Here is a 25,427-nt window from a genome sequence, read left to right on the forward strand (position 1 = left end):
TGGTAGGAAAGAGACAGAATGTGGGAGAGAGAAATCACAGTTCAAACAGGAGATGCAGGCACAAATATTGCAATGTGCTATGAACACAGGAGATTTAGCAGTTAGTTTTGCCTGCGAAAATGGAAGACGGGTCCCACTGTGGAATGATGGCATTTTGAATGTGCACTTGAAAGTTAAGTAAGAGTTTGAAAAGTGGAAAAAGTTAGTTATTTTGTGTAGAAAAACTAATATCTTCCTCAGGCAGGTTCTGAAAGATCTTGGCACATTAAGAAGATGTTGAGCCATCTTCATGTAGTTGTGAAGGATAAAGTCACCACGCAGAATGGTTACAGCATGAGGGCTAGAGGCTAAGCTCTCTGCTTGTCCGGCTCCATAAATATCTGGAGTCAGATTTGTCAGGAAAATAGATTTTATTCCAAGCCACCTTTGAGGGACGACAGAAGAAATGTTTATATTTCAATTTTCCATCTTTGGAAAACTAAAGGACCAGGAAAACTATTATAAAGAGAAGAGGCAGCAAAGCAGGGCAAAAGACAGGAAATGCACATATGCAGATTTAGTTAGCCTGTGAGACAGACAACCTGTTGGTGGTATCAGGTCAGAGCAGGGGGTAATTTCTATTCTCAACTTCCTTGGTCTCTCTCAGACCAGAGGGGCAGCCCTGTTGCGAGCAATGAATAAGAGATAAATCAAGTTTTGTTCAAACAAGTGGATTTTATTCATGCAGTGCACACTCAACTTAACATTCCTAATAATAACAAGTCACAAATACATTGAAGATTCACTCCCTTGTTCACCTAGAGTCCAGTCCCCATGGACTTACTCAATGCAAAGTCTCTTAGCCAAGAAGTCAGTCAGCAAGACCAAGGGGATTCTTCTCAGCTGTAGCCTCTCTCAGCTCCTTGGATGTCTTTGGCTGGCCTTGGGTGTCCGATAAGCTGGAGGCTGGGTGGCAGTTACCTGGCTTCCGTGACAGTGGTCGATCAGCAATCAGTGATGGAGTGGACAGCAGCCGGGGCAGTTAAGAGAAAGAGTGACATGGAGTCCTCTAGTCACGGTGCTGCTGACAGTTTGCTCCAAAAGTCCAGGGGTTTAAGTAGTGATTTTCAGCCCAGTCATGTTCTGGTCTTCATTGATAAAGAAGTGCTGGTTCCTGGTATAGTCATGTTCTGGTCTTCATTGATAAAGACCAGAACATGACTATACCAGGAACCAGCACTCAAATCATAGATAAAGGTTCATAGTGGCATTGTTCAGGAGTGTCATCCGGCCACACAGCAAGTTTGTCACCAGATGCCTTTATTTTAGTTTTCTAAGTCCAGGCAAATACCAAATACAGCTTATTATTACTACATAACACACAACTATAGCAATTCCTATTATTTCCTTGTCTCATTACAAGCTCTTCAGTCTCGGTATAAGCCATTCTTAATTTTATTGGGAATCTGCTTCAATGGGAAGAGACGAGGTAGGGCAGATGGCCATCATTAACACTGTCTTCACATACACAACAGTCCGACCTCTTTCCCAGAGTCATTAGAAAACTTGAAGACTTTTAGTAGCAAGAAATGAACATACTCATCTTTGTTTTTGATGACAATTCCTTACAACATGGTGGAAGGGGAGCTACAGGGATGTGGTTACTGTGGAAAATGAGAGATTACACTCCATTTGTGTATGATCTGTCAAAATGTATAAATGGGATCTGTTACGTACAGCAAATTTGAACAAATAAAAAATTTTTAAAAAAATTAGCTATATCATAGAGCTACTACCTAGATACTGGCATATCAAACCCAACTATATGCCTTAATTTTTAAAAAATAGTGACTAAAACTTGAATGTGCATTGCGGGAGGAAATGTTAAAGGCAGATAAAAAATCATTTGTTTAAATTCCAAACCATTCCTGACTTACAAAATATTTATTTTAGTATACTTAAAATTTATTGATTACCTGTTCAAAAGACTTAAGTGCCTGCAAAGGAGTTTCCCTTCTAATTCATCTGTATTGCTCATGATGCATTCCCAAAGGAAGTGTAGGGGAAATAATGCCGACTCAGGAAACTGGTTCCAGTAACTGTGTGGGAGGCAGAGATGGAAGGTTTCAGTCTCTGAATTAGAGACCGTGAACTTGCTTCATAGGACAGATTTCAATTTTTTTTTTTTTGGTAAATAAATTGGGGCAGCTTTGTTAGATAGGCTAAAGGTGTCAGAGTGGAGACCCTAGTTATCCTTGGGATGGTAGGAGAGACAGTTTACTTTTGTGGTGGGAAGTCCTCATGCAAAATAGAAAAAGTCTCTCAGGACCTGTCTCCAGACAAGCAAAATGTTTTGAGCAAGAAGATGAAATTTGAACATCTGCAGGTTAGTAGGAATTACTGCCGCAGTGAGATATGTATTAAATTAACAGATGCAATTATTAATTGCCTGAATAAGAATACATAAGCAAGATAAGTTTATATTATCTAATGATAAATTGTAGTTTTTACAGTGTTGTGTTAATAACTAATAATTCATATGACTATCTTCTGAAACTACAGAAATGTTTATGACTAGAATTTCCCAGTTAATCTGGAATAGAGACATTGCTGACAATTAATTTCCTCTGAAGAACCAAAGTTTGTGTGGAGTAGGAAATCTTTGTGAGTATGGCTTCATTAAAATTGTGTTCTCTTAGTTATATTGTTATATTAGTTTAACACCTTCCTTGAAATGTCAGTCACTGAGATCAATAGATTTCACATAGCAATATGTGTTGTTATTTTCACTTCTTTCAGAAATATAATAGAAAAATCCTAAATTTCATGTCTGGGTTATCTGAAGGTAAAGTTAGTACAAGATTCTAATAGCTATTATTAATAATAGTAGCTGATTCTATTTATTGAATGCATACTATATATTGAGGCACCATGATTTGCAAAATTTCTCATAATATTCTCATTTTTTAGAGGGAAAATGAGGTTCAGGGAGATTAATTAACTTGTTCAAGATTAAGAGTAGGAGTAGGCTTTAAGTTTTTTTTTTTTTTTAACTGCAAAGTTATCTTCCTAATTGCTACAAGATCCTGCTATTCTCATTTTTTCAACAAATTTCTTTCTACTGGATAATGCTAGAGGATACATTCAATATTTAATCCATCCTGGATCTAAGTTAAATTCAGCTTGGATTTTAAGGAAACATTATTTTTCAAGACTTTAAAGTATAAGCTCTGTGTGTTACAGAAAGGCCTAAGTGCTTAGTTGGGTAGCAGAAAATCTTGCTTTGTTTTTGGACTTGCTATAACCTTGGGTAGGTCAGCTGACTTCCCTGGAGGATGTTCAGAGCATTACTGATGTTATATAATTTATTGTCAATGCCACAAAGTTGGTTAGACATGTTTCCTCCCTAATGTCTGATTAGGAAAGAAACAGAGAGACTTGAGTGATTGTTTTTTTTTTTTTTTTTTTTTTTTTTTTTTTCTCTCCTTAAAGGTCAACCAACAATTCAGATATCAAGTTGAAAGAAATGAACTTTTAAATATAGGTCATATACTTTTCCCCATGCCCAAATTTGATCTACCTACTAAGAAGTTTTCTCAAGGTCTTACCCTCTTGTGAGTGCATTACTGACCTAGTGTGCTTTTCTTGTATTCTGTGCCTGGTTAGTTAATAATTAACTTTCTTGTGAACCCCTAACATATCTCCTGTTTTGTCCACATTCTTATAAAGTGTCTAGCTGACAAAATGACAGGCTGAATATTGTTAATGTAAGTATTTAAGTTCATATATAATACCTCTTAAGAATTGACCTAATTAAAATCATGTTTGTATAATATGCCTAATAATATCTATTATTTATTCTTTCATATCTCACCTCTCATATAATGTATCTGTTATTCATTCTTCTGTATCTTAATTCTTAACTCTTGTCATAAGTATCTTCATTTCCCAACCAAACACTGTATCGTGGTGGCTGGCAAAATATCTCATGTGATCTTTTCTTTTCCACTGATTTCTCAAGTAGTTAGGTCAATACTACTCATAATTTGACCAATTACATCCTCTGTAAAGATCATCAGAAGCAGGAATTAACACTATTTTCAGCTCCCTATCTTCAGTTGTTATGGGAGTAACTCAAGTACTCATAACATTTATACATACTCTTATCTGGAACCACCAGAAAGGGTTGAGGTTGGGAGTGTAGCTTAGTGGAGGAGCATGTGCTTAGCATGTGTGAATCATGTGGGGTTATACCCTCCTCACATGTGTACACACACACACACACACACACACACACACACACACACACGATTAAGCCAGGTGCATTGGTGCATGCCTGTAACACCAGTTACTTGGGAGGCTGAGGCAGGTGGATCAGTTCAAGGCCAGACTGAGCAACTTAGCAAGACTGTCTTAAAAAACAAACAAACAAAAAACCCCAACCAGACTAGTGGTGTAGCTCAGTAGTAAGGTTATCCTAGGTTAAAATGCCAGTACACCAAAATGAATGAATGAATGAATAAATAAATAAATAAATAAGATTTGAGAAGTCATTATAAAAATTATTTCCCCTCCATCCAGACTTTTTTGTTTTGTTTTGTTTTGTTTTTAAATTCTGATATTTTATGGTGTTTGCATTGTATAGTTCATGATAGAATATTCTTTTGATACCACAAAGTCAGAGACAAGAAATTTTAAGAAGTGGGCCTGTTTGTCCAGTTAATACAAAATTATAAAGACTGCCTTTTTCTGTGGTTTACAAAATTTATTTTGTGAAACCTTTTGTCTGTCTTCCATTAGATATGCTGGGGTTTAAAATGAGTTGCTTTATCCTCATTAGAAAAACAAGGTATTGTGTTAGTGTCTTCCAAATGACTTTTAGTAAGCTGGTATTCATGTTAGTAAATTAGTATTCTCCATTTTTCCAGGCTCCACATTCTATTTTTGTCCCTGCTTTTATTCCTACCCTTTTTTTTTTTTTTTAAAATCTTCTTTATTGAACAGTAATAACTCCACCATCAACCCACCTGAGTCTTTATAGCTTTCTTGTTTGGTCATGGAGTTCAAAGTGATACTCCTCACTCATTCAGTAGGGTACTACTTTTTTCCTGAAAAGCATGAAACATGGAAGGTTAGGGAAATAAACTAATACGATATTCAGAGTGAAATGATACCTCATAACAAACTCATAGCCATATCAGAAAATCTAGTACATCATCATTACTGGCTCAGAACAGATATGGGAAGATCCTGTTTCATCGGTGGACAGTCCTGGTGACCATTTATTTCTTTCAGCTCTATAAATAATACGCATTCACTGAGAAGGTGTGAAAATTTATAAACCCCCATGTCATGGCAGTACGGATGTTTTGTTCATGCTTAAGCTCTTGCAATATTTTTGAACTCACATGGAACACAAAATTATTTGAATACATATAAGCTAACATTCTCTTTTAGTCTTCAGTTTACCCCTCCTCAAAAAAAATTCTTTTTGTTAGTCATCAATAAAAAAGATTATTCACTAGACAAAGCTGTGGGCCCAGATGGCTTCACTGGTGAATTCTACCAAATATTTAAAGAATAAATAAATTCATATATATGCTCTTTCAGAAAATACAGGAGGAACAAATGTTGCTCAACTTATTTTATGAGGTCATATTTCCCTGACACCAGAAGCAGATGCAATCATTAGAAAACTGTAGATCCCCAATGAAGATAAATAAAATATTCTTTAACAATACATTTGCAAATTTAATTCAGTAATGCATAAAATGAAGGTGAACATAGAGATAATCAGAAAAATATTTGCTAAAATACATCACCTATTTGTAACTGAAACATTTAGGAAATATGAAAAGAAGAAAACTTGCTTAACCTAATAAAGGCAATGACAAAACAACAGCAAGCATTGTTATATGAATTTGTCCTTTTAAGTTTGGGAATGCGAACATAATACCATCATATGGTAATTCTGTCTCTCTTTAACAAGTTTTTCTATCTAGTATAGAAGATAAACAAAAAAAAAATTGAAAAAGTAAAACTGCCAGTATTCATGACATGATTATGTACGTACAAATTTCAAATAAATTGGAAGTAAATTATCAAATTTATAAATTATTAGAAGACACAAAATTTCCATGATCACTAAATTCAAAATTGATATCCAAAAATCAATTGCATTTCTCTGTTAGCAAACATAAACTTTTAAGGTATTTTACAGTGAATGCTCTTAAAGCAGCATTCAAAGAATCAGAATCAAATATCTTATATGACACTGAATAAAAACGTGGGGCTAGGGAGGTATAGCTCATTGGTAGAGTGCTGGTGTGCACAGGGTCCTGGATTTGATACCCAGCACTGTTAAAAAAAAAAAAAAAAAAAAGTACCTTCAATGCAGAAACTTAACAAAGTTCAATGGGAGAAATTAGAAATTATTTAAATAAGTGAACATAATTACAGTGTTTACAGATTGACGTCTTCTCTCCACACTGATGAATTTAATGCATTTCTGATTAATATCCCATGTGTTTATGTGCTTCAGTGGGATATGACACACTGACTCTAAAATTTATATTAAATTAAGTAAAATAATCTTAAAAAAATAAAGTGGAGTTACTTTTCCGGATATCAAGACTTATTACAATGCACCAGATATTAAGCTTCTTAATATGTGTTCAAGAATACTTAGACACGGAAGATCCAAGATGGCGGACTAGAGGGTGACTGCATCTCCTGTCGCTCCAGAACTCAGGATACAAGAAGGGGAGGTATTGAGAGACTCGGACCAACATAGAGCCATGGGGTGAATCTCTCCTACCCGGTGAAGCTCGGCCCAGGGGGCAGGCTCAATCCACAGCCAGCTTCTAGGAGCAGGCCCACCCAGTGAGAGCTTTTCTGCACAGAGCCAACCCCAAGCCCTGAACCCAGCCGCAGGCCCTGACCCGTAGGCAGCTTCGCGGACCAGGGCAGGGCAGTGAGAGACTTCCCCAAGCAGCCCTGCTCCCTCCGGTGGCAGGTGGGGCCAACAACCAGCTTCTTGGAGCAGGCCCACCCAGTGAGAGCTTTTATGCACAGAGCCAACCCCAAGCCCTGAACCCAGGGGCGGGCCCTGGCCAGCAGGCAGCTTCTGGGACTGAGGCAGGACAGGGAGAGGCTTTCCCTTCGCAGCCTGGCTCCCTCAGGCCAGGGCAGGCCCTGTCTATAGTCAGCTTCTAGGAGCAGGACCACCCAGAGAGAGGATTTCAAAGCAGAACCAGCCCCCAGCTCTGGACCCAGTAGCGGGCTAGGGGCAGCTTTCTTTGGAAGCACTGCATCATCAAGTTCCTCCAAGACTTCAGGCTACTGAAGGCTGGGAGGTGATATACTGGAAATCTACATGGACACTAAAAGCCAAAGAGGAAATCTGCAATATCTCAGAGTCCCACTGATATCTGACCAATATGAGAAAACAAGGGAAGAAAATGTCCAAAACAAACCTAGATACTATATCAATAAAACCCAATGACAGCACAGCAGAAGAAATGTCAGAAAGGGAGTTCAGAATGTACATAATTAAAACAATCAGGGAAGCAAACGAGGAGATGAAAGAGCAAATGCAGGCATTGAAGGAGGAGATGAAAGAGCAAATGCAGGCATTAAATGATCACACCAATCAACAGTTAAAAAAGCAAATACGGGAAGCAAAAGATCATTTCAATAAGGAGAGATACTGAAAAACAATCAAACAGAAATCCTTGAAATGAAGGAAACAATAAACCAAGTTAAAAACTCCATAGAAAGCATAACCAATAGGAGAAGAATACCTGGAAGACAGAACCTCAGACATTGAAGACAAAATATTTAATCTTGAAAACAAAATTGACCGAACAGAGAAGATGGTAAGAAATCATGAACAGAATCTACAAGAATTATGGGACATCATGAAAAGGCAAAATTTAAGAATTATTGGGATTGAGGAAGGCTTAGAGAAACAAACCAAAGGAATGAACAATCTATTCAATGAAATAATATCAGAAAATTTCCCAAATCTGAAGAATGAAATGGAAAACCAAGTACAAGAGGCTTATAGGACTCCAAATATACAAAATTACAACAGACCCACACCAAGGCACATTTTAATGAAAATACCTAACATACAAAATAAAGAGAGAATTTTAAAGGCTGTGAGAGAAAAGAATCAAATTACATTCAGGGGGAAACCAATAAGATTATTAGCAGATTTTTCAGTCCAGACACTAAAAGCTAGAAGGGCCTGGAACAACATTTACCAAGCCCTGAAAGAAAATGGATGCCAACCAACAATATTATACCCAGCAAAACTACTTTCAGATTTGACGATGAAATAAAATTGTTCCATGATAAACAAAAGCTAAAGGAATTTACAAAAAGAAAGCCGGCATTACAGAACATTCTCAGCAAAATATTCCACGAAGAAGAGATGAAAAACAAAGATGCAAATCAGCAACGGGAGGAACTAGCCTAAAGGAATAGCCAAATAAAGGAGAAACCAAATCATGTCAAAAAACAAAAATGAGTCCAATGACTGGGAATACAAATCATATCACAATAATAACTCTGAATGTTAATGGCCTGAACTCAGCAATCAAAAGACATAGACTGGCAGACTGGATTAAAAAGAAAAATCCAACAATATGCTGCCTGCAAGAGCCTCATCTCATAGAAAGAGATACCCACAGACTAAAGGTGAAAGGATGGGAAAAAACATACCATGCACACGGACACGGCAAAAAAGCTGGAGTATCCATCATTTCAGATAATGTGGACTTCAAGCCAAAACTAGTCAGAAGGGATAAAGAAGGACATTACATACTGCTTAAGGGAAGCATAAATCAGCAAGACATAACGATCATAAATATCTATGCCCTGAACATTGGCTCATCCATGTACGTCAAACAAATCCTTCTCAATTCCAGAAATCAAACAGACCACAACGCAATAATACTAGGCGATTTTAACACACCTCTCTCACCACTGGATAGAGCTTCCAAACAAAAATTGAACAAATAAACCATAGATCTCAATAACACAATCAACAGTTTAGACTTAACGGACATATATAGAATATACCATCCAACAAAGAACCAGTACACTATCTTCTCAGCAGCACATGGATCCTTCTCTAAAATAGACCATATTTTATGCCACAAAGCTACTGTTAGCAAATACAAGATAGAAATACTACCTTATATTCTATCAATCATAATGGGTTGAAATTAGAAATAAATGACAGAATAAAAAACAGAAACTTCTTCAATACCTGGAGATTAAATGATACGCTATTATATGATGAATGGATAACAGAAGACATCAGGAGGGAAATAAAAAAATTCTTAGAGGTAAACGAGAACAAACTCACATCATATAAAAATCTCTGGGACACTATGAAAGCAGTACTTAGAGGAAGATTTATTTCATGGAGCGCATTCAACAAAAGAAGTAAAAATCAACAAGTAAATGACTTAACACTACAGCTCAAAGCCCTAGAAAAAGAAGAGCAGACCAACACCAAAAGTAGTAGAAGACAGGAAAGAGTTAAAATCAGAGCTGAAATCAATGAAATTGGAACAAAGAAACAATCAGAAATATTAACAAAATAAATAGTTGGTTCTTTGAAAAAATAAAATTGATAAACCCTTAGCCACTCTAACAAAGAGAGAGAGAAAACTCAAATTACTAAAATTCGGACTGAACAAGGAAATATCACAACAGACATGAGTGAAATACAAAACATAATTAGAAGCTATTTTGAAAATCTATACTCCAACAAAACAGAAAACCTTGAAGACATCAACAAGTTTCTGGAGACATATGAATTACCTAAACTGAACCAGGAGGACATACACAACTTAAATAAATCAATTTCAAGCAATGAAATAGAAGAGGTCATCAAAAGCCTACCAACAAAGAAAAGTCTGGGACCAGATGGGTTCTCAGCCAAGTTCTACAAAACGTTTAAAGAAGAACTCGTTCCAATACTTCTCAAAGTATTCCATGAAATAGAAGAGGAGTGAACCCTCCCAAACTCATTCTATGAAGCCAATATCACCCTGATATCTAAACCAGACAGACACATCAAGGAAAGAAAATTTCAGACCAATATCCTTAATGAACATCGATGCAAAAATTCTGAACAAAATTTTAGCAAATCACTTACAAAAATATATTAAAACGGTAGTGCACCACGATGAAGTGGGTTTTATCCCAGAGATGCAAGGTTGGTTCAACATCCAGAAATCAATAAATGTCATTCACCATATCAACAGACTAAAAGTTAAGAATCACATGATTATTTCAATAGATGCAGAAAAAGCATTCAAAAAAATATAGCATCCTTTCATGCTCAAAACACTAGAAAAAATAGGGATAGTGGGAACATTCCTTAACATTATAAAGGCCATCTACGCTAAGCCCATGGCCAATATCATTCTAAATGGTGAAAAACTGAAAGCATTCCCCCTAAAAACTGGAACAAGGCAGGGATGCCCTCTTCACCACTTCTATTCAACATCATTCTTGACACTCTAGCCAGAGCAATTAGACAAACCAAAGAAATTAAAGGGATATGAATAGGAAAAGAAGAAGTCAAACTATCCCTGTTTGCTGATGACATGATTATATATTTAGAGGAACACGGAAATTCCACCAGAAAGCTTTTGGAGCTCATAGGGAATTCAGTAAAGTAGCAGGTTACAAGATCAATGCCCATAAATCCAATGCATTTTTATACATAAGTGATGAATCTTCAGAAAGAGAAGTTAGGAAAACTACCTCATTCACAATAGCCTCAAAAAAAATAAAATACTTGGGAATCAATCTCACAAAAGAGGTGAAAGACCTCTACAATGAGAACTACAAAACACTAAAGAAAGAAATTAAAGAAAATCTTAGAAGATGGAAAGATCTCCCATGTTCTTGGATAGGCAGAATTAATATTGTCAAAATGCCATACTACCAAAAGTGCTATACAGATTCAGTGCAATTCCAATTAAAATCCCAATGATGTACCTTACAGAAATAGAGCAAGCAATCATGAAATTCATCTGGATGAATAAGAAACCCAGAATAGCTAAAGCAATCCTTAGCAGAAAGAGTGAAGCAGGGGGTATCGCAATACCAGATCTTCAACTCTCCTACAAATAGTAACAAAAACAGCATGGTATTGGTACCAAAATAGACAGGTAGATCAATGGTACAGAATAGAGGACATGGAAACAAACCCAAATAAATACAATTTTCTCATACTAGACAAAGGTGCAAAAAATATGCAATGGAGAAAGGATAGCCTCTTCAACAAATGGTGCTGGGAAAACTGGAAATCCATATGCAACAGAATGAAACTCAACCCCTATCTCTCACCCTGCACAAAACTCAACTCACAATGGATCAAGGACCTTGGAATCAGACCAGAGACCCTGCATCTTATAGAAGAAAAAGTAGGTCCAAATCTTCAACATGTCGGCTTAGGATCAGATTTCCTTAACAGGACTCCCATAGCAGAAGAAATAAAAGCTAGAATCAACCACTGGGATAGATTCAAACTAAAAAGCTTTCTCTCAGCAAAGGAAACTATCAGCAATGCCAAGAGAGAGCCTACAGAGTGGGAGAAAATCTTTGCCACTCATACTTCAGATAGAGCACTAATTTCCAGAATCTATAAAGAACTCAAAAAACTCTACACCAAGAATACAAATAACCCAATCAACAAATGGGCTAAGGAAATGAACAGACACTTCACAGAAGAAGATGTAGAAACAATCAACAGATATATGAAAAATGTTCAACATCTCTTGTAATAAGAGAAATGCAAATCAAAACTACCCTAAGATTCCATCTCGCCCCAATTTAAAAGACGATTATCAAGAACACAAGCAACAATAGGTGTTGGCGAGGATGTGCGGAAGAAGGTACACTCATACATTGCTGGTGGGGTTGCAAATTAGTGCAGCCACTCTGGAAAGCAGTATGGAGATTCCTCAGAAAGCTTGGAATGTACCCACCATTTGACTCAGCTATCCCACTCCTTGGCTATACCCAAAGGACTTAAAATCAGCATACTACAGAGATACAGCCACATCAATGTTCATAGCTGCTCAGTTCACCATAGCCAGACTGTGGAACCAACCTAGATGTCCTTCAATTGATGAATAGATAAAGAAACTGTGGTATATATATACAATGGAATATTACTCAGCCATAAAGCATGATAAAATTATGGCATTTGCAGGCAAATGGATGAAATTGGAGAATATCATGCTAAGTGAGATAAGCCAGTCTCAAAAAACCGAAGGACGAATGATCTCACTGATAAGCGGATGATGACATATAATCGGGTGTTGGAGGGGTTAGTGTTAGGGTTATGGTTAGGGTTAGGGAGGGGGACAAGAATGGAGGAAGGAAGGACTGTATGGAGGGATAAGAGGGGTGGGAGGGATGGGGGGAAGGGAAAAATAACAATGAATCAAACAACATTACGTCAATTTATGATTACACAAATGGTATGCCTTTACTCCATGTACAAACGGAGAAACAACATGTATCCTATTTGTTTACAATAAAAAAAATAAAGAATACTCAGACACAATGGAGTAGAATAGGGAGCCACTAATTAGATTCTACTATATAGACAGATGATTAATAACAAAGGTGCTACTTAAAAGTAATGCTGTGGCTGGTCATGGTGGCACGTGCTTGTAGTCTCAACTACTCTAGAGGCTAACGCATAGGATTACAATATAAAGGCCAGCCTGACTAAGTTAGCAAGACCCTGTTTCAAAATAAAAAAGCTGGGAATGTAGCTCAGCGGTGGAGTGCTTGTGTGAGGCCGTAGGTTTGATCCCCAGCACTAGGGGGAAGGAAAGCATTGCAGTGGAATATTTTAAATAAAGAAAATGTGGCCAGTCGGATGGATATTCATATGGAAAAGATAATGATATGTGATCTCTATCTTAGAAGCATAAAATTTTTCTAGTATTATTCTCTAACTAAAAATACTGTTATCCCTCTACCTTCTTTTTTTAATTAAAAAATTTTTTTTTATTCTTTTGGGTTATACATGATCACTGTTTTCTTAATCACTTGGGTCTATATGTTTCCTTTCTCATTTCTATTTTTTGTGGTGCTGGGAATCAAACCTAGTGCCTCCTGTGTGCTAGGCAAGCTCTATACCACTGAGTTATATTCCCAGTCCTCATTTTTTTTTCTTTTGGTATTGCGTATTGATCCCGGGGGTACTTTACCACTGAGTTACATCTCCAGCCCTTTTTATTTTGAGATAGGGTCTCACTAAGTTGTTTAGAGTCTAAATTGCTGAGTCCCCCTGAGACCTCTGAGTGGGTGGGATTACAGGCACCACCCGCCATTTTCTTTTCTGACATCGGTCATTTGAAACTCTGCCTGATTATACCTGTCAGAGGCTTTCAATTTTATTTTATTTTTTAGAGGACTCTTTGAAGGCTACTGTACTAGGACTTTATCTATTTCCTTCTTTGAACTAAATTGCAAGGGTCTTGTTTTAACTTAAATTCTTGAGATACGTATGTTTTAAAGCTTTTTAATCCCTTTAGTATGTGTATTTAGACCTAAACATTTCTCTTTCAACATGACTGGCTGTACCCCAAACTTATGGCATATAATATTTTCATTATAATTAATTTCAGAAATATTTTCTAGGTTCGATTTTTATTTGTCTTATTAACTTGAGAATTTTCCCTTAATCTTTGACCTTTGAGATCATAAAATGTCTTAGGGTAGACTTGGTTGATATACATTTTACTGGTGACCTTTGATCTCTGTATGCTTCTGGATATTTGTATTATTTTCTAGGTTTGGGATGTTTTCCATTATTTTCTCTTTAAATAAGCTTTATAACCCTTTGTCATGTTCAAGTCCTTTTTGAACTCCAGTAACTTGAATATTTTCTTTTAGAGATGTCTCAAAGTTCCCATGAACTTTCTTTATTCCTCTTCATTCTTTTTTTCTCCTGTGTTTTTTCAAAGTTTTTTTTTTTTTTTAGCTCACAGATCCTTGTTTGATTTATTCTACTATTGATACCTTCTCTAATGTTTTCGATTTTGCTTAGTATATTTTTCAGTTTAAGGATATTTTTAAGTTGCTTCCATCTCTCTGTAAGGATTCTCTGTTAAGAATATTGAAACATTTCTCTGTTTTCTTGAAGCTTGTTGAATTTCCTTCAAATAACAGTTTTTAAATTCTTCATCTGAGAGTTCACCACTATTAGTTACTTTCTGGTTATGTTCTGGCTCTTTATTTTGACTGATGTTTTGTTTTGTTTTAAAATGAATTATTTTTCCATTCTTTCTACTCTCTCCTGCCCTCCCCAACTCCCTTCCCTTCCCCTTCACTAGTAGTTTCTACATCCCTGAAAATTCTTGATTCTTGCCTGCATCTGGCATGGTCTGTGCATTAAAGGGTTAGGTATTTATTTCAGTCTTTATAATTTTGCTTTGTTTGTGCTTATCTTTTCAGAAATTCTAGACTTCTTTTCTTTGAACTTGTTATCACTGCCATTGTTTCAGCACCAGATGTCACCCTAAGTCCAGGTTTCTCACAAGTCAGTTATTGGTGTGTTTCATTTTCAGCACTACAGGGAATTCCAAGAACTTTTTTGTCCCAAACCTACCTTTGGTGTGTTGTTGACCATGAGACTGAAAAATTCTAAAAGTCATAGTCCATTTCTGTCTGCAAGCACTGACCTGGAGCCAGGGTAGGTACAGATTGCTCACTATGGTCATTGGCCCACCTTTATATGTTTCTTTATCTAAAACCATTTAAAGATGATATTATAGTATTAAGTATTTAAAGGTTTAAGATGTAAATTACAAGCATGAAGCCGATGTAGTTATTTTAAAAATCTCATTATTATTTATAAAAGTATATGACAATGATAACAGCAAATTAAGTAGTGATTAAAAATGGACTATATTATATTATGGTACTGACTAGTTATTGTTTTTCTTATCTCCCCACTTCAACACAATTTTAAGGGTTGTACTATATTTTTTAAATAATTACATGATAAGTGGAAAAAACTATTATGAATTCAATTCAGTCTACTGTCAGTAGATCTATTTTTCATCTAATGAGTATTCTTACAAGTGATTTAGATGAGTTAAAAATGGATAATAAGTAGATACTTCTCTGTTTCTTCAATAGTAATAATGTCTTTATTGCCACCCAGTCTAAAAGGTATTTAGTAAGAAAAGATATGAATTTAGTAAAAAAAAATTCCTAAGAAAAGATATGAAAATGTGCTGCTGTTGAAAAGTTTAAAGAAGACAAAAGTAAACCAAACAAAACTGAGGAGGAACATAAAGGAATGAAACTACTTCAAAAACATTCTGGGGCTTGGGAGATAGCTCAGTTGGTAGAGTGCTTGCCTTGGAAACATAAGGCCCTGGGTTCAATCCCCAGCACTGCAAAAAACAAACAAACAAAAAAACCATTCTGAAGGGCTGGGGATATAACTCAGTTGTAGAGTGCTTGCCAAACATGTGTAAGGTCTTGAGTTTGGTCCCAGCACCACAAAATAAAACATTCTAGAACCCCCAAAAGTATGGCAGACAGGCCTCAAAACCCCATCCATTTAATTCTTCAGGAGTGAAATTCTGACATCAGGAGTGACTATCTTCGGCACCCTCCTACAGATAACATTATGTAATGGGCATTTTCAGCTATCTTCTCAGCTATCTTCAGTGAACCTAATCTCACAGGTCACACCCAAGCAAGGTTTGGTAGAAGCAATTCTTTTTGAGGTCAGTATAACAAGGTTTAGAGCTCTCTGCTGGCCTGAGGTAGGTTGTATTTCTAAAGAAATATAAACTCTATACTTTGAAGCAGTGTTTTTCACTTTTATTCCTAATGAAAACTGATATTTGGTAGGAGATTATGCTTTCTGAAATGTCTGGGCTACAAGTGCCATATTGCCATTAAATATGGGTCCTAATGAAAGCAGATCTGAAATTCTGCCAGACACAGAGACATTTATTAAACACACAACACTAATGTACACAAGAGTCCTCTGGAGAGGTCAGAGCATGTGCAGCTTGCTACCTGGGTAGGTGCTTGGCTACACCTTTCATGAAAGGTCCGTGTGAAACAAACACAAAGGAGGCAGGATTCTGTGCCTAATTGTTGGCAGCAGGCACGGAGACTGGATTCAGTGACTGGATGAAACATTGTCCATCCTTGCCTGAGTCTTACCTAGTGACTGGATACAGGATTGTCCATCCTTGCCTGAGTCTTACCTAGTGACTGGATACAGGATTGTCCATCCTTGCCTGAGTCTTACCTAGTGACTGGGTACAGTATTGTCCATCCTTGCCTGAGTCTTACCTAGTGACTGGGTACAGTAGTGCCCATCCTTGCCTGAGTCTTACCTAGTGACTGGGTACAGTAGTGCCCATCCTTGCCTGAGTCTTACCTAGTGACTGGATACAGGATTGTCCATCCTTGCCTGAGTCTTCCCTTTTTAAAATATGGGCATATTCTCTGATGTCCTAGCCTGTTGATTACAGTATGGTTTTTGTTTAGAGTTTGCATTTCATTCCTACTGTACTGTTTTTCTCTTAGCTTTATTTGATGCAAATCAAAAGGTGTTAGGAAAATCTACCTGAGTAAGGAAAATGTCACAAAGAGAATATAGGGCAGACATGGGAAGCAGACACATTCTTAGAATGGTCAAGTAAGTTATTCTGAAGACCTAGGGCACAGTTTTCCAAGGTGTTTATGGGCCTTCAAGTGGCTTCCTTTGTGAGTTGTCCAGTTTGTCTTCTGGTGTATGTATAGTCAGGAGTCTTATTCTGTCCATATTCTGTTGGCCGGCAGCTGGCAAAACATTTTTTTTTTTTTTTTTTTTTTTTGCCAGAAAGTCCCTGTCTAATTCTTTTATTCTTGGCAGGTTTATTTACTTTTTTATGGTTTCTCCCCCAGATAGTTTCCAACTGGAACCCAAAATAAGGCAGTTTTCTAAGTCTTGTGTTGTTGAAGGCAAAGAGGCTATTATTGTCTCTGTGGCACCCAAGTACAGCCTATTCTCTGAGTTTCCCACAAGTGTATAAACAGTTTTTAAGGGGATATCAGTTCAGTGTGGTGGCTCATACCTGTAGTTTCAGCTAGTTGGGAGGCCAAGGTAAGAGGATCACTTGAGCCCAGGAGTTTGGCACCACCTGGGCAACATAGTAAACACTTCTATCAAAAGGCCAACAAAGAAATAAATGAACAAATAAATAAAAATAAAAGAAAGAAAAAAGAATAAAACCCATAAAAACAAACAAAAACCATAGATAAAGGGACATTGTATTCAAGTGAGTTAAAATGCTAGTTCAGGGAGTTCTCTAATTAATTAGCCTACACCTTATCTTAAAATTCTCATTAAGCCAACATAGCATCTCATCCTCCAAAGAAAAAGACATAGCTTTAGTTGATTTAGATGCCATTATAAAAATGTTGAGACAGGTACAGTTATGAAATGTATGACTGTATGGAGAATGAGTGTGTTATGGTTCTATATAAAATAAAATGCTGTTTTGATGTTTTACATATGTAAGCACATCTATATGCTTTACATAGAAATGCTTCGGCAAGACTCAAGGCTCATTTTTCATGATTGAATTGATAGCATTTTTAATTATTTTATTTTTAAATATAGCAAGATCAACTTTATACTTGGGCTGCAGTAAGTCAACCCACGCACTCACTGGATTACACAGAAGGGCAGTTTCCCAGGCGAGCCCCATCTATGTGGCCACCATCAAGACCTCCTGATGAAGAACACAGCCCCAAGGATGCTGAAACAGGTAGGCTATGGGACAGTAATTGTTCTGAGAGTGTGTATCTTAATGAGTCATCGAAGTACTTAGTGGGTGTGCTTCTCTTCTGGGTATTTTTTAGAATATAATCTGTAGGTAACCCAATTAAAATCACTGGGAAGGTTGTGAAATTGAAGATTCTTATGCCTCATGCTCAAGACTGTTGAGTAAGAATTCCAGGGAATAGGATACTGGAATTCTTCACTAATTGATGTGTATACTGAAGTTCAAGAAACACTGCCTTCATGCATCTATGCTGGAACCACCACTAAAGGTTGAAGCTCCATATCTTGTTTGAGTTAAAATGACCCTGAGAGGACATTTCAATCTGTTGCCTTCAAAAGATAGCTGGCACCTTACCGCTTCCCTCTGAATCTCTTTATTTACTGCTTCCTTCTTACTTAGTTTTTTTCTTTCCTTGTAGAGGTAACTGGGAGAGGCAAAATAGAGATATAATTTTATTAACTCTCAATTTTAAATTATTTTTAAATTGTACAGCATTCAGATATAGTCTTTTTTTTTTTCTTTAAAATTTTTCTTCCTTTTCTTTTCTTTGATCCTTTTACTTTCTTAAACTACTTTCTGTTATTGTTTGGGAAGATAGTGTGAGATTGGCATCAGTGTTATTTGGAGTTCAGTAAAATAATTATCTCTAAGCCAGAATCTGGGAAGGCATTTTGTATTATTATACCGAATTGAGAATCATATTTGTGCAACAATGCTTTATACAATTTGTTTACTTTATCCCTTGTTTTTCCTTCATTTTGTCATAATGAATACCAAACTTCCTCTTGGTGAACTGACTAGAAAGAAATATTGACTTCTAAAGTGTGAGTGAAGAGTAAATAGAAGGGTATCATTGCTATTTGTAGATCTCTCAACACCAAATTTTTCTAAATGGTAGCATGGATATTAAGAATTTTGTCACTTCCCACTTGGCTCATTGAGACTCAATTTGGACTTATAGTGAACAGTTGTAACATAGGGGCATGGAGCTTATGTTCTGCCCCTTAACAGCTTTGTAATCTTAGGCATATTTCCTAATTACCGCACTCTGTTTCTTCATGTAAAATGTGGTAATGAGAATAGCATCTACTGCATAGGGCTATTTTGAGGATTGTAGAGGTTCATGTAAAGCATTAGAATGCAGAATGCACTGCCTGATTCAGTGTATTTGCTATAATTATAATAATAATTATTATTATGTATTTATTTCATGTCATTATCTTTCTCAATGAGTTCCCTTTAAAATCAATGGTGACCCACAGCGTCAAAGGTATTCCAGGCCCTGCCCAAAGTTTTGCAAAGGGAACTCAACTACCTCTTTTTTTCTCAGTCTCTGGGTTACATGTTTATTCTGTGCTTCTTTCCCCCAGTGCCCTCAATGGGAGCCTACACTCAACACCGTATGTCCCTTTTTAAATGTCCAGTGCTTTTAACACACTGCTTAGTATTCACAAGGTGGGCTATACTCCCTGGAATCAATAACATGAGAGATAGAATGTGGAAAATCTGTTCCAAGTAGAACTGTGTTTATTAAAACACTCACAGAGAGCAGCTGATCAGGGATGAGGTAGATTTCCTTAAAGCAAAGAGCTTCAGATATGAGAGGAATCTAACATGATGACACCTGAAAATAAAGCAAGTAATTACAAGCACTTTTAAAAGGAAAAGCACACAACTAAATGTATTAGTCCCTTTATATGCACTACTGTATTTATGTCAAAAGTTTATTGTTAAGAAATTTGTAGGAATAAGATGTAGTAGAATCAACCGATTTCTTGGAGAGCCCTTTAACATTTGTTCATAACCTGTGTTTGTGCCATTGATTAGGGTGATATTTTGATTTTTTTTTCTTCCCTACTGTTTTTTTTTTCTCACCCTTTCTAACTGAAACATCTATATTATCCTCTAAATTTTGGAGCACTTTACAAAAGTCATGAAACATTTTAAGTTCCTGGTAAGTAAGTGGAGGGGCACTTGATTGAAAGTTAATTGGAAGTGATAATCTGAATTTTAGTTTGGTGAAGAGGATAGTTGGAATTGATACCAAGGAGTTTATAACCTAGATTTTTTTTTTCATTATATGATGTAGCTTGAGAAATATCAGAGCTAATAATTTTTAATACAATAACTTGTCTTCTTTTAAAATATGCACTCTTAAAGAGGATGATAGAGGTAAGTAGAAAGAAATTTAACATAGTAACTCCAATTGATCTTTTATCTATCCCAATAGCTATAGAGCATTCTTTTGTCCACAGTGATCTAGTGGTGTTTTCTGGACTTTTCTTGTTGTTAACCCTATGATATTTTAGAAAGACTGCCATTGGGCAGTCTTATTCCCAAGAAGCCATATCACTCCCTCCTCTGCTTGGACAGTCAATTACGAGTGGGAATTTGAATATTATAGAAAAACTTGCATAAGGTCTAATGTTGTATATCAACTGTGAATTTTGATAATGTAATTATTAATGTAGTAAACTGTTTGCTATATACTTAACTGATCAACATTATTGTGTAGTGACATGATTAAAATCACTCAGTGCAACATGTGTCCCCTTTCAATTTGAATTTAAAGTAAAATAGTTCAATTACGTTTTTCTTTTTCTTTTGCAGTACTGGGGATAGAACCCAGGACCTCATATATGCTAGGCAAGTTTTCTGCCACTGAGCTACATCCCATCCCTTTTTTATTTTATTTTGAGACTGGATCCCACTAAGTTGCTGAGACTGGACTCTAATTTGCCTTTCTCCTGCCTTAGCCTCCCTGGTAGATGGAGTTACAGATTATACCACTATGCCCAGTAACTTTACTTCTTTTAGAAGAAGACAGACTTGCAGGTCCATCTTAGAAAATCAAGAACTATTTTTGACCTTTTTTTTCCTTCCAGCTCTTTTTAAAAATTGCTCATTAATTCACGTGTCCAGCTAATTCAGATGAATTCTCTGTTTTTTCACGTATCTCACTTTAATTTTTTTCATGACACCATCTGTAAGAGTTTTTTCTTTACCTTCATATATTAATGAAAGAACTAACCCTTCTTCATATGAGTTTGAAGTGCTAAGGCTGAGGTGATATCTTGATGCTGCCTCTTACCAATGAGCTACAGTATGAATCCTTGCTTCCCTCCTGGCACTCTATGCAGTCCACATTCTTCCACGGATGGGCTTATGATATATCAGCTGACCTTGTGAATTCTATAGAAGGCCTCCTGGAAGCATGGGCTGGCTGGAAAGGAAGTTAGGCAGTGATGTTCTCTATTATTATTATTGGTGATGTAAGCATTTATAAGAAAACCTTCTCAATTATCTTGTTTTCTCTTTATGTCTCCTTACATATAGGATGCAACACCCCACCCCACCCCTGGTTGTTTTCTTTTCTGGAGCCCTGTGATATTTTATTTATATTTCCATCATTTGCAGTATCTATGAATCATAATTTTATTTCTTTTTACATACATACCTTCCTGTAGAACCCCATCATTTTAAGACCTTTTGGCACATACTATATACTTAAATATTTGAATAAATGAATGAAGATCTTTATATTGGAAAAGATTTAAATAGCTACTTAACAGACAAGTGAAAGATTAAAAGGAAGTTTTTTTTTTATTGTTAGTTCTATTTAGTTATACATGATAACAGAATGCATTTTGATTCATTTTACAGAGATGGAGTATGACTTTTCATTTCTCTGGTTGTACATCATGTAGTCACACCATTCATATAATCATACATGTACATAGGGTAAAGAAGTTTGTCTTATTCCACCATCTTTCCTCCTGTCCCTGTCCCCTCCCCTTCTCTCTTTTCCTAGAAGGAAAGTTTTATGTGTGTGCGGAAACAGTTCCTTGACCAATTTAAAGGTTCAAGTACCAAGTTTTAAAGGTCATTTGATGGCTGTATACAAAATCAAAGAGATAATTAACACGAGTCTTAAAATTCATGGAGGACAAAATCAAACTGTGTAGACATGAACAGGAATGTTATCAATCTTCCCCCCACCCTGCCCCTCAGTGCTGGGGATTGAACCCAGGGTCTTGGTGCTTGCAAGGCAAGCACTCTACCAACTGAGCTATATCCCCAGCCCTATCAATCTTATTTCATCAATGGAAAATCAAATCCCTTACCTTTCTTTGACAATGTCAATGCCCAGAGAGCAATGGAACATTGATTTTAGAAAGGCAATCCAGGTACAGAAAATTCCAGAATAAAAAAAAAAATGTATGCATGTTTGCATATATATATGTATACATGACTTGGAGTGTAGCTCAGAGGTAGAACACTTGCCTAGTGTGCACAAGGTCCTGGGTTGGATACCCAGTTGTGCCAAAAGAGAAAGAAAGAAATTATATGGAAGGTGATCTGGTAGAAACAAGACAGAAAATTTTTCTGCAGATATCCTAAAAAAGAAAAAAGTCTGTTTCCATGCTGGCTGGATGAATTGAAACCCACCTTTGCTCTACAAAGGATCTGAATAGATTTTAAATATCTGTGTCTAAAAGGATCACAAAAGGAAATGGATCAACTCAAAGAAATTTAGAACAGAACAATAAAATGAAACAAAGTTAAGCTCAAACACTGAAATCTAAGAAATTCCTGCAGTTTATTTCGAGGTGATTGGAAATTTATCATTTAGGTTCAAAGAAGAAGGGGGAATATGAACAATTCTGTATCATTCTCAGTGTCCATGAGAAACACAACTTTGATGGCCTCTAATAATCATTCCCCACAAAAAAATGCTTCTGATGGTCCCTAAGGAAAGAGATTTTGTGTGATGTAATGCAATTGTAGTGTCATCAACTTGTTTACATGTTTTGTCTACATGTTTTAAAACACGTTCGTAGGGATTCTGTGACGGAGGGTGATTTGATAGTGTTCTATCCCTCTGAGCTACTCACTTAATCAAAAGATAAAAGGTACTAGAATAGATGAACTGTGTTTCCAGCAGAGATTGCGTGTGTGTATGTGTGTGTATCTAGGGGTCAGTAAAACTGAATAATTTCTCTTTTGCTAGCTGAATTCTGGGGGTGGATATCTTTTGTTGACAGTGAGGAGCAGATTTATGCTCTTAAATAGATAAGTAAGCAGAACATAGGTTTGATCCCATTTAGGAAAATTTAAATGTTTAAGCCCATTTTCATTTCTTGGGGACGTAGCATATCAGATTAAAAACATACACCATTTATTAGGTGATCCAATCATAAGGAAGGTAAGCTGTTTAAGTGAAGTTTAATGAATTTTCTTTCCCAATTAAAATTTATTAGACCTGAGTCAAATTAATGTATACCATTAAACAAGCTGAATTTAATAATTTTACATGTATTTTAAAATTTACATTTAAGTAAATTTTACATTCAGTAAATTTACGTTAAGTAAATTTAAGTAAAATGTATATTTTACTTAAAATGTAAACCTGCTTAAGACCACTTATTTTTAGAAGGTGTAGTTGATATAGTTGAAAGGGGAAATTTTATTTTCCTTTTTTATCAAAGATGTGTATCTTGTTCATTATATCATTGCTCTCTCTACAAATATGAAACTCATATGCTTTTTTCTTGTGAGTGATGGGCTTATTTTATGATAAAGAAATTACTTCTGAAACTATTAGAATTGTATGTATCCCAGAATTTTAGCTTATGCTCAGAATTGTGGGAAGTAACTTTTTAAAAAAATGGAATATTTAAAGTTCTGCCAGGAATTTCTCTCTCCCTTTTTTCTTCATAGTGATTTAAAACACCAAACAGTTTAGTTTTTTAAATTTTAAAAAGGGTGAGTGAGGGAGGTGGCAGTTTTTATCGCACTGTTTAGAGCTCTCTCACTGAGTTATTCTCTAAAAAAGAACTATTCTACTGGATGAATATTTAGTGGAGACTGCCTGTCAGTTCCAGAGGTGGGTTTAAGGCAATTCTCAAAGTGCCCCTGGATCCTGGGAGGAGGAGAGGGTTGGTAACAAGCAAATTGGCTTCTATGAGGGGTGGTCACTTTCATCTAGGGACCCTGATGAGTGTTAAGACAAAACTGAGTTCTCAAATCTACCTGCATGGTGATTCTAGTGCGGAGCCCGTTCACTTATTTGTTTCTACCATGCCAACTTTTCTAGGATACTTTCACCGTAACTTGGGCTTTTCTTTATCCCTTTTTCTTCCTATACTTTCTTTACCCTATTTTTTCTCTTTTATTCTCTATTATTTTTCTTCTTCTTCTTCTTTTTTTTTTTTTTTTTTTTTTTCTTAGTTGTTTTCATTCACTTATATTTTATTTTGCAGTAGTTAGTCCATGTATCTCTTTGGTTCTAAAATCCTGATACTGTAGATTCCTACATTCTAGCTTCTGATTTTGAAGAGAGCATTTCGAGATATAAATTTCTCTTAAGTGTTTGAACATACAACTTCAAGGAAATGAAGAGAACAGTGAAAGGGATAAAGGGTAGAATGGGAGAATGAATTCCATTTAAGTAAGTATTGGAGTAGAGGAAAACGGGGAATTTGGGTGTAGGTGTTCAGAATGTTTGACGAATGACCTTTCTAATAAGCATTGTTTTCTAAATACACTTGTTCTTATTACTACCAGACCTCAGAAGTTTGGTTTTGGGGACAGATTACCCAGTCATAGACTGCAGAAAAAAAGCTATGAAGCACTATAAGCTTTTCTAATGTAAAGAACTACTAGGAGATCCCTTGAGTGTTTTTGTGCTTTTGAAATAGAAACAAGAAAAGAAATTTTCTTCCATGTGTACAAAGCCAGGATTTGTCTTGAATCTATTATTTGGGAGGATTTGGAAATAATGAAAAATAGTAGAAAACAAGATTCTTACAGATTTGGGATTTGCTTTCTTAACTGTTGACTAGCTTTGATGTTAAAGGTCTTTATTCAAATTTGGTTAACTCTGGTGTTAAATTCTGAGTAGGGAAGGATCTATTTTTGATTGACTAAGTGAAACACAATGTTGTCTGGAAAAATGGTTGTATTTTAAGTTCACTTGTTTATGTTCTCTGTTACCATGACATGTATTGGTGACATGCTGTTCTCAATGATTTTGCTGTAAAAGACTACTCTTAGCTAAAGTTCAGGAAATAGCCAAAGACAAGGTATATCTCTGCTGCCTCTTAATAAAGTCCTTACTCTCTTTCCCTACCTAGCTTACCCCACTTTCCATGGTGGCAACTAGTCTTGATCATTCTTTTGATTTTTCCCTTGTTCTTTTATTCATTTCTATAATTGCTCAGTAAGTATTTTAAGCACCTGCTATGTGCCAGATGTTTGGGAATATGACAAGGGAATAATTCTGACACCATCCTCTGCTTTCATGGAACTTATGTTATAGTGGAATATGAGAGATAATGAGTAGGCACACCAAGTGAATTATGGAGTATATGATGTGATGGTCCATGTTATGAAGAAAGTAAGGACTAGAAATATGCAGTGTTGGGGGTAGGGGGTTGCTACTTTAAATTGAGTGCTCTGGGAGACTGGAGCAAAGTCCTGAGGGATCGAGGAAGCAGGGCATGCAGCTATCTTGAAGAAGAATGAGCACTCTGGGCTGTAAAGAAGAGTTGCTGTGGCTTTGGAGGCCTCGTGGAGGGCGCAATCACTGGAATA

General features: G+C 36.2%; 1 protein-coding gene and 1 long non-coding RNA gene across 9 annotated transcripts in view; one reads left to right on the forward strand and one right to left on the reverse strand.

Annotated features, from left to right (window-relative positions):
* FMN2 (formin 2) overlaps positions 1-25,427 on the forward strand; it is a 361,252-nt gene that overhangs the window by 83,774 nt on the left and 252,051 nt on the right. For 4 of the 6 annotated variants that reach the window (XR_013758044.1, XR_013758045.1, XM_079106094.1 and 1 more), the window contains exon 3: positions 17,666-17,813. The exons of the other annotated variants lie outside the window; for them this stretch is intronic. Coding sequence is in view for 2 of the 4 variants with exons in the window: in XM_079106094.1 (XP_078962220.1) it covers positions 17,666-17,813 (148 nt within the window). In the remaining 2 variants the exon portion in view is untranslated. The remainder of the gene's footprint in view (positions 1-17,665; positions 17,814-25,427) is intronic. 6 annotated transcript variants of the gene reach the window in all.
* LOC306641228 lies at positions 1,148-24,372 on the reverse strand. 3 transcript variants are annotated; one of them, XR_013758071.1, is made up of 5 exons: positions 19,375-24,372; positions 18,186-18,255; positions 17,118-17,205; positions 5,007-5,087; positions 1,148-2,078 (listed from the first exon to the last, which is right to left on the reverse strand). It is a non-coding gene; the product is annotated as an uncharacterized lncRNA (long non-coding RNA). The 3 variants fall into 3 exon arrangements; XR_013758072.1 differs by having other exon boundaries at positions 17,118-17,183; positions 18,186-24,372; XR_013758073.1 differs by having other exon boundaries at positions 18,186-24,372.

This window comes from Sciurus vulgaris (genome assembly GCF_902686455.1).
Source record: "Sciurus vulgaris genome assembly, chromosome: 12".
NCBI lineage: Eukaryota > Metazoa > Chordata > Mammalia > Rodentia > Sciuridae > Sciurus > Sciurus vulgaris.